The sequence below is a fragment of the Rana temporaria genome, chromosome 4, assembly GCF_905171775.1.
Source record: "Rana temporaria chromosome 4, aRanTem1.1, whole genome shotgun sequence".
NCBI lineage: Eukaryota > Metazoa > Chordata > Amphibia > Anura > Ranidae > Rana > Rana temporaria.
This window is the reverse complement of record NC_053492.1, coordinates 339,721,609-339,741,673: the sequence shown is the minus strand read 5'-3', so window position 1 is coordinate 339,741,673 and position 20,065 is coordinate 339,721,609. Positions and strand designations below refer to the sequence as shown.

The 20,065-nt window shown below is 45.5% G+C and overlaps 1 protein-coding gene across 1 annotated transcript in view; it reads right to left on the bottom strand.

Annotated features, from left to right (window-relative positions):
• Nucleotides 1–1,518: 1,518 nt before the first annotated feature.
• Nucleotides 1,519–20,065, bottom strand: part of LOC120937495 (retinol dehydrogenase 13-like) — a 73,653-nt gene continuing 55,106 nt past the window's right edge. The window contains exons 5-7 of the mRNA XM_040350762.1: nt 18,618–18,830; nt 16,583–16,684; nt 1,519–1,856 (exon numbers count right to left, since the gene is read on the bottom strand). Coding sequence (XP_040206696.1) covers nt 1,630–1,856; nt 16,583–16,684; nt 18,618–18,830 — 542 coding nt within the window. The 3' untranslated portion in view covers nt 1,519–1,629. The remainder of the gene's footprint in view (nt 1,857–16,582; nt 16,685–18,617; nt 18,831–20,065) is intronic.

The window sequence follows — 20,065 nt, the reverse complement described above, 5'->3', positions numbered from 1 at the left end:
CAAAATAATTTATTGAAAGTCCATAAAATCAAGCGAACGCGACAAACATCAATCCAAAAAAAGGTGCTCAGTGGGCACATTTCACACAGACGTGCTTACTCATCATTGTATGTGATGAGTTAGCACGTCTGTGTGAAACACGTCCACTGAGCACCTTTTTTTGAATTGATGTTTGTCATGTTCGCTTCATTTTATGGACTTTCAATAAATTATTTTGATTTTACTTCTGTATGTGCTGCCATTCTTTCTTTCTTTCCATTGGATCTCCTTATTCCCCTCCCACAGCATATATAGTTCTTAAAGGGAGGTTAAATCATAAAAATTAAAAACTCTTTCCACCACCCCATATACAGACTTGCCAAGGGAGAAAATTTGGCACCCATCCACACGTCACATTTTGTGAATAAACTCTATACAATAAAAATAAGTTGAGAGTTAACAGGCAATCCACAGAAATTATCAGGAATTGCTGCAACTCTGCAGTATATGCACTATACCTCTTTAGATGGCATTTTAATGCTGTCAATGCTAGGTGTTGAGGGATCAAGGAGAAACAAGACTCCACCGTCCAATGTTACCTATGTAAAAGCTTCACCCCACTGTAGATCACAAATATATGATAGTTTTATACCTGTATCCTTGATGCAACCCAGTAGCCTCATAACCAATGGCTGCAAATACATATCCACCCACTCTCTTAGATGTTCCAACAGTCAATTGTGCAGCCCTGTATGGGAACACCCGATTTATGGACTCTGGGAAGATGATGGAAAAAGGGGGCGATAGGGGTATCCACCATAAGGTATTTAGCTGTTTTTGTACTTAAAACTCAAATTCTCTTATATTTGTTCAATCGACTCCAACAGTAGCCTCTCAAAAGCCCTGGTAGGATCTTGTTCCAAGGTCTTATAAGTGATGGAATCTTGGAGCTGTCCTACAGTCTGTTTATGCAGTAAAGAATGCTTGTTGTTCTCACTGTGGAACCTAAAGGGTTAATCCTGCACATTGTGTAAAAAAGCTGTTTGATCCCGTATGCACAGATCCTCCTCTTCTTCCACTGATTTCAGAACAGGTTCGGATAAAACAGAGCGTTTGGAGTCAGGCTGCACATGCTCAGTTTGGTGTGTATTGCTAGAGTTTTTTTTTCTTCTTATTGGGAGAGTGTGTGTGATTAGCACATGGCCAATCGGCACTGTCCAGACAGAGGGTCAGTGGTCCTGCATCCTGATAGGACAGTTCAGTGCAGTATGAAAACTATAACCAAGAACTGATAGAAGTCACAAGACTGCTATATACTGCTGAGAAAATTTTCTATTTACTAAAATGATTGCATTTCAATGTACTGTGGGAGACCAGATAAAGTGAATGCAGGGTTTAGTACTGGGTTTAGTACACTTTAAGCACTATGACTGTTCCACCTTTATCTGTTGTCCTTATTATCAGACCTGTGATTTCTACACCTTGGGAAATATACAGCATTATCACTTGCGGACACCAAAATGGAATACCTCAAACAAATATAATAGCTTTAGTTTATTTTAATATAAAAAAGTAAAGCACTTAATTGGGTTATTTACACAGACATGTCACTGAAAATAATTCACAAGTGAAATTGCTATCATTTCCTGACTAAACTTTACATTCTTGTAATGCTTCATCAAGATGTACAAGTTTCGCACTTTCTTCCCAAAGTTTCCTTGCACTCTCCTCATTCAAAGCTTGGGGAGCAGGCTCTTTTTCTCTTAGTGCATTGAAATATTTTCCAGACGTGTCTTGGAGATCTTCAGCTACAGCAAGGTAGATGCTGGACTGTGCCGCCTGTTTTGGTGATTTTATCAAGAACCAAAATATGGGACCTGCAACATGAAAACCCTTTTTTAGCATTAATAACTACCAGTCATTTATCAAGTTTAGTGTAGCTATTCAGTAACTGTGCAGTTGGTAAAGTTGGCCATACACTGAGCGAATTTTGGTTGATTTCTAATGAAGCGGAAGAAATTTGTCTGAAAAATGGGCAAAAAAAACTGCTGGCTAAACAGCAGCTGCATCCATTCAGATTTGCAAGTACTGTTCAAGTATTCCAAAATCTGGTGGCATCAGCTGTCAGAATACAAAAGCCACAGCAGGAGATTTGTCCATCTGTTTTAGAGGTGTGTGGCCAGCTTTAAAGTGGTTTTAAACCCACTTAAAAAAAACAAAACACTAACCTGCAAGACAAAGGCATAATGCATAGCATACTAGCTCATTATGTAATACTCACCTGAGATCGAAGCCCTCGCTGCGGTGCCTGTACACAGCACCGGCCAGCGACATCACTCCTGGGGGCTACAGCCGGGTATCGCGGCTCCGGCGCAATGCCGCTGGTAACGAAACACTCACTGAAGCAACAGCACGTACCTGCCATTGCTTCAGAGTGCATGTGTCGATTACGTTGGCACATGCAAATACAGGGGATATCTCCAAAACCGTTCAGGCACCAAAAACGATTTTGAGCGGAAAAGGAAGGCCCAGGCCTATGGCGTGGCTCCTTACCTTTTCTGGATTGTGGGAGCAACGTACTCTTACCCCCAGTGACATTTTAATAATGCCATCCAACGAGGCTCCAAAGAGCCTCTCTCCCTGGAAAGGCAAATCCGCCAGAGCCTATTTAGATGCCTGGTACACAGACCAGCATTTTAGCAAAATCCAGGCGGCGTAGCACCACAGCAGATACTGAGGCTCTAGTAAGCAAGTGGGCCGTATCTAAGGCCACATCACAGACATTCTTAAGGCCCTGCACCAGCTGGTCTGCTAGTTCCACGCAGACCAGGGAAGCCTGTTGCTTTTCCAACTCACGGTGCAACAATTTGGCCCATTCAGTAAGTGTCTGGGACACCAGGGCCTTGGCTAACACTGGCCGCAATGCTGACCCGATCACTGTAAACATGGACCGTGCAACAGCCTCGGCCCTCTTATCGGCAGGGGCCCCCTCCACCAGAATCGTGGTTACCTTATTTAACCTGGATACCGGGGGGTCCACAATCGGAGGAGATGTCCATTTTTTCAGGAAACTCTCCTCAAAAGGGGTAATGCACCGCCATGCGTTTTGGGACCGAAAAAGCCTGTTACGGGCAGTCCCATTCTTTGTAGATAAAATTTATCAAATTAGGTCAGGTACGGAAACATCTAAGCCATGCGGGCCGGCTTGTGAGACCCAAAAAGGACCGACACCTCTGTAGATGCCCCCGCTGTATCCTCTATTTTTAGGGTATCCCACACCGCTGTGATAAGTGCTCCTACAATCGCCTTTTCCTGCGCTAACCGGACACAGAGTCGTCCTCACTACCTGAACGGTCCTGGTCCGCATCCTCTAACACTTCAGACCAGGGGCCGGTTGCCACAGCAAGGCCCGAGTCTGAATCAGAGCTTTCCCCAGAAGACGGTGGGGGGAGGGGGCGTTTTTTACCCCCCTTTGCCCCACGCCCCGCTTCCACCCTGGCAACAAAGGACTCCAAGACTGCCGACAAAGCGTCCATAGGCACCGCAGGTGCAGGGGAATCGGCTACCACCACAGGGATGTCTGGGGGAAGAAGCGCCTTCTGACGCCATGCTGACTCACCTCGCCTGACACCCATTAGGGACCGCAGGCCAATTACATCAAAGTCCACCATCCTAGCTGCCATAGACTAAGGGAGCCCCCCTGCGGGACTCTCCCTCACGAGGTGTTCTGTGTAATTCGCGCCGTTCCAGAAGGTTAGCCAGCGCTAGAGGCAAAAACAAGCTGAGACTACAAGTAATTGGCCGCCTCTGCAAGAAAATGCCTGAGGCTCCGAAAAGATGGTCGTCGGACTTCCTGACTAAGGCTACAGGAAAATGGCCGCCAAACTTCCTAACTAAAAAAAATACAGGAAAATGGCGCTACCACGCTGCTCTGCACAGTGGTCTCCACAATGTGTACACCAGAACACCCCACAAAGTCTAAAAAACAGGGAAGAGAGCAAGCGGCCCCCCGCCAGACATGGAGCCCCCCATACAGCGGCCCACGCATGAAGAGGAGGGGAGGGACAGGGAGAGAAGAAGAGAATGAGAGACCCCCAAATCGACCTCCCAGGGAATGCCCAGATGCTCCATCCTGCCGAGACAGGTGAAACCATGCTTACCCTCCTGTGGGGACTGCTGGACGCATTCCGCAGACAGACCCATCACCCATGCGGTACGGGGTGGCTGTCAGCCATGGCAAACTGACACGGACAGCAGTAGCCTGGTCATATGTGTGCCCGGAGCATAGAGCTCACCGGCCACCCCTGGATCAGACGGGGTATGTCGTGGCCGACCCAGCACGTAGCTAGGGTCTGCTCACGCTCGATGGCCAGGCTGGGGAGACTACCAGGATCTATATTATCCAGCCTGTCACCCAGCCCAGCTGTTGATGGTAGATCACGGGAATCAAAAAACCAGGAAAAACAAAAAAAATCTCCAGGACCAATGGTCCCCACCGGGAGACAGTTCTTTCTCCTACACAAGGCAAAAGAAAACTGGGCTACTGGATGCAGTGTAAGGGGTTATAGCCAGCAGAACCGCCCCCCTGGGCGGTACTGTGCAGTTTTGGTTCTGCCTAGTCCTCTCCTGAAGGTGCCGATATAACCCTAAGGTCAAGATTTAAGTGCTGTCCGTCAATGAACGAAAGAGAAAAAACTGTTGGCTAAACAGCAGCTGCATCCATTCAGATTTGCAAGTACTGTTTAAGTATTCCAACATCTGGTGGCATCAACTGTCAGAATACAAATGCCACAGCAGGAGATTTGTCCATCTGTTTTAGAGGTGTATGGCCAGCTTTAAAGTGGTTTTAAACCCACTTTGAAAAAACAAACAAAAAACTAACACCTGCAAGACAAAGGCATAATGCATAGCATAGTATACAAAAGTACTATTCACTGGCCCTCTAAAAGTACAACCCTGCGCTTTAGGATAGATCCAAAAGTCCAAGCAAAAAAATCTGTCCAGATGGACCACAATATAAACAATAAAAAGCAGCTGCTTGAAATAAAAAAGTCACTTGATAAAAGCAGAAAAATAAAACCAGCCCGCACAGAGCTTGTTAATAGTCCTGCAGCAGCGCTGCAAACCCCTGGTTTGATGAAAAAGCTGTGTGAGATGACCAGATTAGAAGTATCAACAGTATGTGCTGCAATCACCAAAAGGAATTCACCACGTGGGGGGGGATATAGGGTCCCCTTTGGGGAGAAACACTCACCAGACGGTTACTTTAAAACAGCATTTCAGTATACAACTCCTCACATGTCACTTTCAGATGATTAAAACGGCATACCATTCTCACTCTTTGATCAACATTTGGATATTCACTCTCCAGGTATAGTATCCACAGGTATATAAGGGAAGGAAAAATCCATATAGTGCAATATTATTTTGATAGCTTTAATGTAACCCAAAAACATATATAAACAAGCCCCCTTATAAAACATGCGTACCAAACAGAGATAAATAGTCAGGCAAATGTATAATATTTTGGATTTTTAGCAACTCTCACTGTTGGTTGTGGACCCCTGAAGACCGCTTTGGAGACTTTCCTGCAGTTTTACTTCCTGGTTCCTCACTCCTGTGGAGCGCAAACGTCACTTCCGGTCGGGATGCTGGATAGCAGCGCTCTGACGTTTCGTCCGTTCGGACTTCCTCTAAGAGCGTGCTAATCCAAAGCATCCCCCGGAAATTTAATAGTGTTGCGCCGCCCGCCCGCCATTGACAAAGCTCCAAATGGGGATGACGCCCCATCCATGCGTCATTAGTTGTCTTTCCCCTCCGAGCGCCGTATAGGATCACGCCCCCCGGAGGGGAGGAGATGTGTGGGGCATTGTTTTGTACTGCGCTCCTACTGACTCTCACTGTTCCCACCATGGAACAGACTAATGAGTGTAAACTTGCACAAAGCCACAAAAAACTATTTAACCGCGGGGCTGACAAAATATAAAGGATTCTGATTGTTCAACACCCAGTACCATACATATTGAGGAATTCTACACAATATACACTATACTGGTGTGTGTCACTAACGTGACACTGCAGCTTGGGCACAGTAAATTATATAAACAATTTTATAACAGTATCAACCGTAGATAAAATGTCTCAATAAATATAATAAAATAAAACATTGTGCTCATAAAATCAGATTAAAATACAGTCTACTGAAAATATAAAGGAATATAAAATCATTACATACCCATAAAATACTGAACTGCATATATTAATAGATCCCATTTAAAAGATATAGAAAAAAAATATATATATATATATACATACACACACAAAATATATAAAAATCCATATTATATATAAAATCAATAAAGCGCATATAAAGATGTATTTCTAGAATATACGTATGTATGCATACATAAAATACATCTTATATAAATAGAAAATTCCAAATAAAATATATCTACAAATACTCAACCAGCAGAGTAGTGCAAGATAAATTAATTGATAAAGAGATACTGTATAGATGGAACAGAGATAGATAATGCTAATTGGGATGTATAATGCCAACTAGTTTGTACGGCCTGTATAGCTGGGGGGGTCATTAGACCTAACTGTAATTGACGTATGTTTATGTTTAACTCGATAAACAGGCAACTCAATAACTACACAGTTTAGGCCCGAATGTCCAAAGCACTGGTGGATCACCTTGTTACCACCACATTTGTGACCCCTCTCTACCGCTCGGGAAAGTACCCGGTAAGAGAATCATACACTGACTTATATACTCCTTCTTAAGTGTCACTAATAAAACAATTGATGTCCAGTTCAACATTGAGTCCTTTCGGCACTAATACGTCTGTCAGAAAAATCCAATTAGTCTCTCTTTTCGATAGTTCGCGTACTCTATGCGACCCTCTCCAGTGTGTTTCTACATGCTCAATGCCCCAGAATTCCAAACCAGATGGATCCTGGTTGTGTTTTATTTTAAAATGGAGAGACACGTTGTGATCCTTGTATCCCAGTTTGATATTCTTTATGTGTTCCCCTATTTTAACTTGTAATCGTCTTTTAGTTTGACTAATGTAAAGCAGACCGCATGGGCATCTGAGCACATACACAACATGGGTGCTATTGCAAGTAATAAATTACTTTATTTCGAATTCTTGCTTATTTAATGGTGATGTGAAATGGTCCAGATTTCTCTGTAGTTTTCTAACCTCTTTACATGGTTTGCATTTTCTGCACGAGAAGAAGCCGTTCTTATCCCAGAAACTCTGAGGTTTTTCAGGTAAGTCCAAGATTTTCTTCACTATAGCATCACCTTAAGTGGGTGCTTTGCTGTAAATGAATTGGGGGTGTTGTGGTATTATAGGTCCTAATTTCTTGTCCAACGACAGAATATGCCAGTGTTCGGTAAAGATGGATTCAACCTCCTTATATTGGCTGTGAAATTGGCTTCTTTCATCTGACATGTGCTGGCGGCCATGTTGGTTTCTGGGCTTCTTATAACTTACCACACCCTGCGGCTCCTCCTTCCCACTGGGAGGAGCTGGATGCCTTGCATATATATAGGAGGTCTGTTGCTTCAGTTCCTTGCTTGGTCCTCTTGTATTCACATGCTCCTGAGATTGTGCTGCTGCTTTTGGTTACCGACCCGGCTTCCACAGACTACCCTTCTGGCTCCTGATTCCTGGCTTCATTCGGACTACCCTTCTGGCTCCTGATCCCTGGCTTCGTTCGGACTATCCTTCTGGCTCCTGATCCCTGGCTCCGGTGGAAGACTCTGCACTGTTTGATCATCCGTTTGGACTTTTACCTTGCTGTTTGGTTTTCAATAAAGCCTTCCTATTTCATTTATCCATTGTTGTACGTCTGATTCATGCTTCCGTGACACTTCCCAACCTCAAGGAACTGTGGGTTATATCCTTTAGCCTTGAATCTTTCTGTTCGGATTTTTGATTGACTGAGAAAGTTGTTGGTTTCTGAACAATTCCGCTTGACCCTCATTATTTGACCCTTTGGGATATTCTTTAGCCATCTCGGGTGGTGTCCACTAGTTACTGGTAAATAACTATTTCTGTCTGTTTGTTTAAAATATACCTTGGTTTCTAGTCTATTGTTTTTGCGATAAATAGTCACATCTAAAAAAATTAATAGTATCCTTATGCCACTCTGATGTAAGCCTAATGTTGTTGTTATTGTTGTTTAAAACATTTAAAAACATATTCAATGATTCTTCTGGTCCCGCCCAGATAAAAAACAGATCGATAAAAAGTTTGTAGAAAATTAATTCGGCTTTTCTTTCCTTAAAAATGGATTTGTCTTCCCACTCGGCCATGAATAAATTGGCGATGCTTGGTAGTGAGGGGTGAGGGGTCACAAATGGGGTGGTAACAAGGGATCCACCAGTGCCTTGGACATTCGGGCCTAAACTGTGTAGTTATTGAGTTGCCTGTTTATCGAGTTAAACGTAAACATACGTCAATTACAGTTAGGTCTATAGACCCCCCCAGCTATACAGGCTGTACACACTAGTTGGCATTATACATCCCAATTAGCATTATCTATCTCTGTTCCATCTATACAGTATCTCTTTATCAATTAATATATCTTGCACTACTCTGCTGGTTGAGTATTTGTAGATATATTTTATTTGGAATTTTCTATTTATATAAGATGTATTTTATGTATGCATTAGGGTTGTCCCGATACCACTTTTTTAGGACTGAGTACGAGTACCGATACTTTTTTTCAAGTAGTCGCCGATACCGAATACCGATACTTTTTTTTAAATGTGTCCCCAAATGCAGCCATGTCCCCCCACAAATGCAGTAATGTCCCCCGTATGCAGTAATGTCCCCCGTATGCAGTAATGTCCCCCGTATCTAGCAATGTTCCCCGTATCTAGCAATGTCCCCCGTATGCAGTAATGTCCCCCGTATGCAGTAATGTCCCCCGTATCCAGTAATGTCCGCCATATCCAGTAATGTCCCCCGTATCCAGTAATGTCCCCCGTATCCAGTAATGTCCCCCGTATCCAGTAATGTCCCCCGTATCCAGCAATGTCCCCCGTATGCAGCAATGTCCCCCGTATGCAGCAATGTCCCCCGTATGCAGCAATGTCCCCCGTATGCAGCAATGTCCCCCGTATGCAGCAATGTCCCCCGTATGCAGCAATGTCCCCCGTATGCAGCAATGTCCCCCGTATGCAGCAATGTCCCCCGTATCCAGCAATGTCCCCCGTATCCAGCAATGTCCCCCGTATCCAGCAATGTCCCCCGTATCCAGCAATGTCCCCCGTATCCAGGAATGTCTCCCCATATCCAGCAATGTCCCCCACATCCAGCAATGTCCCCCACATTCAGCAATGTCCCCCACATCCAGCAATGTCCCAATATCCAGCAATGTCCCAATATCCCCCACATCCAGCAATGTCCCGCACATCCAGCAATGTCCCCCACATCCAGCAATGTCCCCCGTATGCAGTAATGTCCCCCGTATGCAGTAATGTCCCCCGTATGCAGTAATGTCCCCCGTATGCAGTAATGTCCCCCGTATGCAGTAATGTCCCCCGTATGCAGTAATGTCCCCCGTATCCAGTAATGTCCCCCACATCAATGTCCCCCACATCCAGCAAGGTCTCCCCATATGCAGCCATGTCCTGTCCCCCTTACCTTCATCGCGCCGCATCCCCGCTGCCGCCGACTGCTTAATATGGGCGGGGAACATTACAGCTTTGAACAGCTGTAATGATTGGCGCCGCGCTGCGTATAGACACTCCCCCTTGCTCGGGATTGGACAGTTCACCCGAGCAAGGGGGAGTGTCTATACGCGGCGGGCGGGAAAGACTACAGCTGTTCAAATGAATGCTGTAATGTTCCCCGCCCGTATTAACCAAGCGGGGAATGCGGCGGGATGCGTTGTAGCGACGGGATGCGGCGGCGGATGGGGGGGGGGGGGGGGAGTATTCTATTTTGGTATCGGGGGTATTTGCGGGAGTACAAGTACTCCCGCAAATACTCGGAATCGGTCCCGATACCGATACTAGTATCGGTATCGGGACAACCCTAGTATGCATACATACGTATATTCTAGAAATACATCTTTATATGCGCTTTATTGATTTTATATATACAATATGGATTTTTCTATATATTTTTTATATATATATATATATATATATAAAATAATTTTTTTTCTATATCTTTTAAATGGGATCTGTTAATATATGTAATGATTTTACATTCCTTTATATTCTCAGTAGACTGTATTTTAATCTGATTTTATGAGCACAATGTTTTAATTTTGTTATATTTATTGAGAAATTTTATCTACGGTTGATACTGTTATAAAATTGTTTATATAATTTACTGTGCCCAAGCTGCAGTGTCACGTCAGTGACACACACCAGTATATAGTGTATATTGTGGAGAATTCCTCAATATGTATGGTACTGGGTGTTGAACAATCAGAATCCTTTATATTTTGTCAGCCCTGCGGTTAAATAGTAGTTTTTTGCTGCTTTGTGCAAGTTTACACTCATTAGTCTGTTCCATGGTGGGAACAGTGAGTGTCAGTAGGAGCGCAGTACAAAACAATGCCCCACACATCTCCTCCCCTCCGGGGGGCGTGGTCCTATACGGCGCTCGGAGGGGAAAGACAACGAATGACGCATGGATGGGGCGTCATCTCCATCTGGAGCCTTGTCATTGGTGGGCGGGCGGTGCAACACTATTAAATTCCGGGGGATGCTTTGGATTAGCACGCTCTTAGAGGAAGTCCGAACAGACAAAACGTCAGAGCGCTGCTATCCAGCATCCCGACCGGAAGTGACGTTTGCGCTCCACAGGAGTGAGGAACCAGGAAGTAAAACTGCAGGAAAGTCTCCAAAGCGGTCTTCAGGGGTCCACATTCAACAGTGAGAGTTGCTTAACATCCAAAATATTATACATTTGCCTGACTATTTATCTCTGTTTGGTACGCATGTTTTATAAGGGGGCTTGTTTATATATGTTTTTGGGTTACATTAAAGCTATCAAAACAATATTGCACTATATGGATTTTTCCTTCCCTTATATACCTGTGGATACTATACCTGAAGAGTGAATATCCAAACGGTGATCAAAGAGTGAGAATGGTATGCTGTTTTAATCATCTGAAAGTGACATGTGAGGAGTTATATACTGAAATGCTGTTTTAAAGTAACCGTCTGGTGAGTGTTTCCCCCGAAGGTGACCCTATATCCCCCCACGTGGTGAATTCCTTTTGGTGATTGCAGCACATACTGTTGATACTTCTGATCTGGTCATCTCACACAGCTTTTTCATCAAACCAGGGGTTTGCAGCGCTGCTGCAGGACTATTAACAAGCTCTGTGCGGGCTGGTTTTATTTTTCTGCTTTTATCAAACATCACAATGCATAGCATACTAGCTCATTATGTAATACTCACCTGAGATTGAAGCCCTCACTGCGGTGCCCGTACACAGCACCGGCCGACGACATCACTCCTGGGGGCTACTTCCGGGTATCGCGACTCCGGCGTAATGCCGCTGGTAACAACACACTCACTGAAGTAACGGCACGTACCTGCAATTGCTTCAGAGTGCATGAGTCGATTACGTTGGCACATGCAAATACAGGGGATATGTCCTAAACCGTTCAGGTTTAGGCGATATCCAGGGTAGCTACAGGTAAGCCTTATTATAGGCCTACCTGTAGCAAAAAATGGAGTTACTTACCGGTAACGTCCTTTTCCAGGAGTCTTTCAGGACAGCCACCTTAGAGAGATCCCGGCTCCTCCCCTCTCAGGAAACACCGCCTTCAATAGAGTATTTAATCCTCAGCTTCCCACTGGCCCTTCAGTTTTTCACGAGCACCTCCGGCCAACTGGGGAGACACAAAAACACGTCATACAACACAAACATTTTAGTCTTACCTGACGGTCTTATGTGATGAGTCCTCAGACATCCAGTACCTGGGTGGGTACCGGTGCTGTCCTGAAAGACTCCTGGAAAAGGACGTTACCGCTAAGTAACTCCATTTTTTCCTGGATCGTCTTTCAGGACAGCCACCTTAGAGAGGATAAGCGAGCACCTTACCTTAGGGTGGGACTACTGCTTGCAGAACTTTACGACCAAAGGCTTGATCTTTGGCTGACAACAGATCCAATCTGTAGTTCTTGACAAATGTGTTGAAGCTGGACCACGTTGCAGCCCTACAAATTTGCTCCGGAGAAGCACCAGCCCATTCCGCCTGTGAAGCTGCTCTAGTGGAATGTGCCCTGATCCCATCTGGGGGATCTGACCCCCCTATCACATAAGCTTGAACAATAGCTGATTTAAGCCATCTGGATATAGTTCGTCTGGAGGCTCTGGATCCCTTCCTAGACCCCGAAAATAACACAAAAAGGGAATCAGACTTCCTAAATTGTCTAGTGCATTCTAAATACTGAAGGATGCACCTCCTAACATCCAAATTATGGAATGTATGTTCCTGTTCCCTCACAGGATTCGAACAAAAAGTAGGTAAGATAATTTGTTGGCCTCTATGAAATTTTGAAGCCACCTTTGGCAAGAAGGCCGGATCCGTTTTAAAAATTACTCTATCCGGAAAAATTTGAAAATAAGGAGCCCTAATAGAAAGGGCTTCGAGTTAATTTGCTTTGCCATGGTAATTGCCACCAAAAATGCCGTTTTGAGGGTAATTAATTTCAAAGAACAGGACCCCAATGGCTCAAAAGGTTCCTTTGTAAGGGCCTGCCAAATTAAAGAAATGTCCCACACTGGAAGGGAAGAGGTTCTAACTGGCCTCTGTCTACTTAGACCTTTAAAGAATCTTGCTATCCAAGGGTCTAACGCTAGCTGTTTCTCTAGAAAAACGCTCAACGCTGAAACCTGTCCTTTCAATGTGCTAAGCGCTAAACCTTTGTCTGCTCCCAACTGTAGGAATTCTAGCACTGCCACTGAACTATGTACGTCAAAGGAGTCTTCTGAGCACCAGCTATTAAAACGTTTCCATACCTTACAATAGATGGTTTGAGTCTCCACTTTCCTACAATTTAGGAGAGTCGTAATCAGACGATCAGAAAAGCCCCTGCCCCTCAACAATGCCTCCTCAGAAGCCAAGCCGCCAGGTTCCACCTGTCCACGTGAGGGCAGCAGATTGGACCTTGAGTGAGAAGGTTGCTCTGGACTGGAAGAATCCACGGAGGTTCTATTGCCAGGTTTTTTAGAATGGAGAACCACGGTCTCCTGGGCCAATAAGGGGCAATCAAAATGAGGATCGTATTCTCCCCTTGAAACTTCCTCAACACTGCAGGAATCAGGACCGGAGGGGGGAAGGCATAGCACTTTGAAAATGCCCATGTCTGAGCCAGTGCATCTATTCCCAGCGCCTCGTCCCATCTGTTCAGGGAAAAGAAAAGACCTGTCTTGGTAATTTGTTTTGAGGCAAAGAGGTCTATGCATGGCATCCCCCATCTCTGGACTACCATGTTGAACACCTCCTGGTTTAAGACCCAGTCCCCTTCCCTCAGAGTTGTTCTGCTGAGGAAGTCCGCTGTCTGGTTCTGATCCCCCTTCAAGTGAGTTGCCGACCTTCTTCTGGTGACCTGTTTTAGGAGCTTCAGATTTCCTGTGAAATTGAAACTTCTTTTTGGCCTGTTGCCCATATTTCTTTTTAATGGGAAAGGCTTTCTTTTTGTCGGCCGTTCTATCCAGGACGGCTGCCAGGCCCAAACAATAAGTCTCCTGTGAGAGGTATACCACAGAGCTTTATTTTGGACGCACTGTCCCCCTGCCATGTTTTAAGCCACAAGGCTCTCCTTGCTGAGTTGGTCAGGGCTGAAGATCTTGCGGACATGCGCACTGACTCTGCCGAGGCGTCAGCCAGATATGCCACCCCCTTTAGTAGCGTGGGAAAAGAAGCAAGGATAGTCTCCTTCGCTGTTCCTGCTTCAATGTGCGCCTTAATTTGAGTGAGCCAGAACTCCATATTGCCCTGTAAACTGTGGCCGCCATGGCGGGCTTAAGGTTCGTCTGCGACGAGTCCCAGGATTTTTTCAAAAGGGAATCCATCCTTTTATCCATGGGGTCAGAGAGCACCCCCATATCCTCGAAGGCCAGATCTGTATGTCTGGACACCTGGGAAAAGGCTGCATCTAGTTTGGGAGTTTTATTCCAGACTAAATTATCCTCCCCCGCAAAAGCAAACCTTCTTTTCAGTGCATTGGAGAAAAAAGGTTTCCTTTCCGGATCTTGCCATTCTTTTTTAACCGCTTAACGCCCGCCGCACGACTATATACGTCCGCAAAATGGCACGGACAGGCAGAAGGGCGTATATATATGTCCTTGCCTTCTAGCGGGTCGGGGGTCCAATCGGGACCCCCTCCACTGCGTGCGGCGGGCGGCTTACTTTACCGAGCGATCCGACTCGAGGGGGTGGCTGTTCGTTTCCGTCTGCCCCTTCGTGATCGCTTCTAGCCAATCCCGTGAGCCACCGCCGTGTCACTTCCTCTGCCTGTAAAATGTAAACATAGGCAGAGGAAGTGATGCAGCTCTCAGCTCGGCGGTATTTTCAAATCGCCAAGATGAGAGAAGAGTCGCACCTAACACTACACTGACACCACACACGCAGGCACATTTAACCCCTTCCGATCACAACCCCCTGTCACACTGTCACTGAATGCAGTGATCATATATGCACTGATCACTGCATTTAGTGTCAGTGTGACAGGCAGTTAGTGTTAGGTCCAGGGTAGCCCCGTACCCCCCCCCTAATAAAGTTTTAACCCCTTGATCACCGCCCTAGTTAACCCTTTCTCTCCCTATTGCCAGTGTCACTAAGTGATCATGTTTCCGATCGCTGTATTAGTGTCACTGTTGCCGCTAGGAAGGTAATTTTTTTTTTTTATTGGGATTTTTTTTTTACTAAAGACAAAAATGTCGCTCTATTGTCGCAGAGGCAATCAAATACCATAAAAAAAAGCTCTATTTGTGGGAAGAAAAGGACGCAAATTTTGTTTGGGAGCCACGTCGCACGACCGCGCAATTGTCTGTTAAAGCGACGCAGTGCCGAATTGTAAAAACGCCTCTGGGCATTTAGCAGCATATTGGTCCGGGGCTTAAGTGGTTAATGGCATTGACCAACACGTCATGGACTGGAAAAAAATTATTTTTCTGTTCTTCCAGGCCCCTGTACTTTAGATCATGTAATGACAACACTTTCTTTTCCTCCTGGATGCCTAGAGTGGTGTGGATGGCGTCTAAGAGCTCTTCCACCTCCTCTAGTGAAAGTTTGTACCTTGAGGATTTTGTGGACTCCCCGCCCACCCCCTCTGTATCCGATTCTCCTTGAGAATCTGAAATGGCGCAGCCCGCTTCTTCCTCAATATCCTCTGCCAGACCCTCCGGCTTCTCACCACTACTAGGGAGAAAATCCGTTAAGTCAGGTGAAACAACCTGCTGCGCTGGTGGGGGATTGCTTTGGGGCTGGGGCAATTGAAAAGAGGAAAAAAGAGCTTGGAAAGACTGAAAGGTACTAGAAAGCTCCTTAACTGATGCCGCCAGATCCACCCCCTGTTCTGCTGTCTGTTCTCTTAATAGTCCCTCAATACAACGCCTACAGAGCGTTTTTGACCAGGATTCCCCTAGTGTTGTTCTGCACACAGGGCACTTCCTTTTAGAGCCATGGGCTGATTTACTTGAGGCTTTCTGAAAGAGAAGCAAGAGAGACAGCAGTACATTAACTGGGGCCCACCAGCGTTACTCACAGGGATCACCAGGAGTGCCCCCCCAGGACCAACCACCACCGGGGTCCCAGAAACTCCTATCCCCACCGACCACCAGGAAGGGAACAACACCCGTGGAGCTATCGGGGAACAGGCAGGTGACCACCCCAGGATTCCGCTTACCTGCGACTGGCTGGTGCTTTCCTTTAGATGGAGCGGTCTTTGAGACCTCTGCCTCCGACATTGCTGCTCAGCAGAACGGTGGTCTTTGGTCTCCCTGATGCTGACACGTCAGACTGAAGAGACTGCACCAGCCAGAGTGCCTGGTCCGCTTTCTTAGGCCGCGTCCGGAACCGGAGGACGCGGCCTCGTGTAGCTGTTCCGCCCCCAACCGGAACTGATGTCGCCCATCATCCGGTCCAGCAAGCTCCATGCTGGCTGCAATGCAGGAGGGACCCGGGACAGCCGACAGCGCCACCCTAGGCAGAAGCAAGACGGACCTCCCAGCTTACTCTTTTCCTCAAAGACGCTGCAGGTAACCGACCCTCTAGCCGGCCTGAGCGCCAAATTTAAATAAACGATTTCTAAGGCAGAAGATCCCTATTCTCACAAACGCCCAAACACTGCCTCAGCTTCCCCAGCCATCGGCTCCTGGTTCCACAGCGGTGTCTCCCCACCAGAGGAAACACCATAACTGAAGGGCCAGTGGGAAGCTGAGGATTAAATACTCTATTGAAGGCGGTGTTTCCTGAGAGGGGAGGAGCCGTGATCTCTCTAAGGTGGCTGTCCTGAAAGACGATCCAGGGAAAAGTGAGTTGTAAGGGTTTACTACCACTTTAAACTACTGTAATGGATACAAGTCTTAAATAGAAAATGTTTCTTACCCAGTACTGAACTCGAAAATGAAGATTTGTGCATCCCTGTATGTCTGCCGAGTTCTGTGTCTGCAACACCTGGATGCAAAGAATTTGCAGTCACCCCCGTCCCTATAAAGAAAAATGGAAATGTAAAATTTTAAATATACACCCTTAAACATAAACATTTAACTAATTTTAAATATTGTGAAGCTCTGGCAATTGACTGTTGAATCACAGGGATGGGGCTTTGCACTGTGAGGAGTCAAATCTGAACATAAAAAAAGGCTGAGGTCATGTGAACAGTATTTGCCTAACATCCAAGAAGTTCCACAAGACAACAAAGATTGATATTGTACACTTGGGGGGATACAGGGTTTTCCTTTTCACACACAAACTGATTATTGGATAACAGCAGGTAGACTGCTTCACTTAGCAGGAAGTAGAATGGCCTGCAACTGTAAAAATCTGTATTTTTTGCTCGAAAATTAGTTAAAACACTCAAACATATCGTTTTTAAAGCAGAGACATTAGAACCCTCAAACATTATATCGTTTTTAAAGCAGAGGCCATAGAGAATAAATTGGTGTTTTTTTTATGTCATACAGTATTTGCACAGTGGTTTTTCAAATGTAAATTTGTGAGGGAAAAAATACACTATTTTGAATGCTAATGCATAAAAACACAATATATAACCCAAATTTTTGGAAAATATAAAAGATGATGTTACACCGAGCAAATAGATAATCAAACATGTCATGCTCCCGGGAGCACTTTAAAAAAAATAAAAAATTATTAACTTAAGAACTTTTATTTTTTTTATCACTTTCATAGTAACATCCTTTGCCACAGCAATAGGCATGTGACAGGTACTCTTTATGGAGAGAGCTGGGGTCTACAAGACCCCAAATCCCTCTTCTGCCCTCAAAAGCATTTGAACACACCAAGATCAGTGTGTTCAAATGCTTTTGATTTTTAAAAATGGCTTTGTTGACATCCAGATAAACCTGGAAGTGATGTCAGGTCATCGCTTTCGGGTTATCTTAGCCGAGTAGCCAGCTGGTTTATCAAGACTTCCGATAGGAAGAAAAATCCCGGTAAAGCCGCAGACAGAGGCAAGAGGGAAAGGACAGTCCCCTCCCCCAGCTAGTAAAAGCAATCCAGCAGGCAGTTAGCCAGCTAGCCAGCAGGATTGCTTTTACAAGAGATACAACTGTCAGCTCTAAAAAACGGTACCAGGATGATGCCTGCACCTGCAGGCACCATCCCAATATAACCACTTGAAGTCCAGTGTTGTACCAGGTATGTGACTGGTTGTCAAGTGGTTAAGGCCTCATTCATACGGGTGCCGACACCTGTAGTCTATGAATGGCCCATGTGTTTATGCAACTTGAGCCACCAAATGTTGCATGCAGGCAGCCCATTTAAGTCTAAGGACACAACGGTTGCATGGACGGAGATACTTATCCAAATTTGTCATACATGTGGGTGAGTGGCCCCAAATGCACATAGTCTGCGTTTGGGGCTGCTCATCTGCATGTTTGTCAAATTGGAGGAGCGGTTGTGTCAATGCAGCTGCTGCGTTCCCATAGACCTAAATAGGCTGCCTGCATGCAGCATCTGGCAGTCTAAGCCGTATAAACACAAAGCCCATTCATAGGCTACGGGTGTCCGCACCAATGTACATTAGGCCTAAATTCAAAGGGCTTGTAATCCTTTGTGTTTTTTCAAAAAACACCTTAGTCACCACTCCACTCCCCCAGCCCCTGTTTTACTTACCTGTGCCCCGAATTTCCGAGGGAGCGATCCTGCGTCATTATCCCCATGCCTGATCAGCTCTTCATTGAAAAGATTGATAGCAGCGCAGCCATTGGCTCCCGCTGCTGTGATCGAGCCACTCTATGCAAAACGAACTGCACAGTGGAGGCAAGTATGATATGTTTTTTATGAAAAAAAAAAAAATAGAAATTGAAGCTTTAGTACCACTTGAAGCCCTCTGGGAAAGAGGTATGTTTATATTATTTAAAAATGACAATAACAAGGTGTTTTCTTAGGACTGACTAACCTTTTAGCCTTTTTGCCAGTTCATTTGTAAACAAAACATTAGCAAGCTTGCTTTGGCAATAAGCTGCTTTTGTGTTATATTTCTTCTTCTCCCAGTGTAAATCCTCAAAGTCAATCTCCCCTACTATGTGAGCCAAGGAAGAAACATTGATGATGCGGGACTGACCAGAGTTCTTCATCTTGTCAAGCAGCAGGTTAGTCAGAAGGAAGTGACCTGAAAAAGTTGCAATTATGAGAAGGTTAAATCAGTAACTGAAAAAAATAGTATTTTTGTACTCACTGTAAAATCCTTTTTTTTCTGAAGTTCATGGACGGACACAGCTCCAAATATTAACAGGAGAATTATGTTCCATCTATCAGGAGAGGACTAGGCAGACATGTTAAAAACAGTTAAACATGTAACACAGCAAAGCCGAACAGCACCGCCCAGGGGGCAGGCCCTCTGGTCATAACCCTCACCCTGCAGTCAGCAGCTCAGTTCGTCAAATAGCAGTACAAACTTAAAGGAGGGGTGGGTGCTGTGTCCGTCCATGAACTTCAGAGAAAAGGATTTTAAGGCGAGTTCAAAAATCCTATTTTCTCTTTCGTTTATGAACAGACACAGCTCCAAATATTCTGTGTCAAAAGGGGAATATCTCTGATGTTCTCAAAGGGAGATTTCTGATTTCCCGAGAGCACCAGATTCAAATCCCACAGGGGTAGTGAAGGACGAACCGGAGGGGCCACATGTCGAACCCCTTGCACAAACGTTCTCACCAAGGAGGAGCCGCCAAAGGTCGTTGAAAGAAAAACAGACAAGGCTGAAATCTGCCCCTTTATGGTGCTTAGGGCAAGTTTTTGATCCACCCCACGCTGTAAAAACAGCAGGATCCTGGAAACCGAATAAGCCCATGAGCGCCACTCTATCTCCTCACACATGGAGATGTAGGCCTTCCACATGCGATGATAGATCTTTCGAGAAGATGACTTCCGTGCCCTCAGCATGGTGGAAATTACAGAGTCAGACAGACCCTGGCCCCTCAGTATCTGACTTTTAACAGCCATGCTGTTAAAGCCAGCGACTGTAAAACAGGATGAAGAATAGGACCTTGTGACAGAAGGTCCTCCAGCATTGGCAGTTGCCAAGGGACATCCTCCACCAGGCGTACAAGGTCAGAGTACCAAGGGCACCGAGGCTAATCTGGAGCAATTTGAATCACTGGGATCCCCTCGGTCTCCACTCTGCAAAGCAAACGAGGAACAAGCTTCAGCGAGGGGAAAGCATATATCAGCTGATATTTTCCCCACGGAGCAACCAACGCGTCCGCCCAGGGATCTTTGGACCTGGCCACAAACCTCAATACCTTCAGATTGAGTCGAGAAGCCAGGAGATCCACGTCTGGCGTGCCCCATCTCCAGCAAAGTAGCTGAAACACATCCGGGTGTAGTAACCATTCTCCTTGGTCCAAC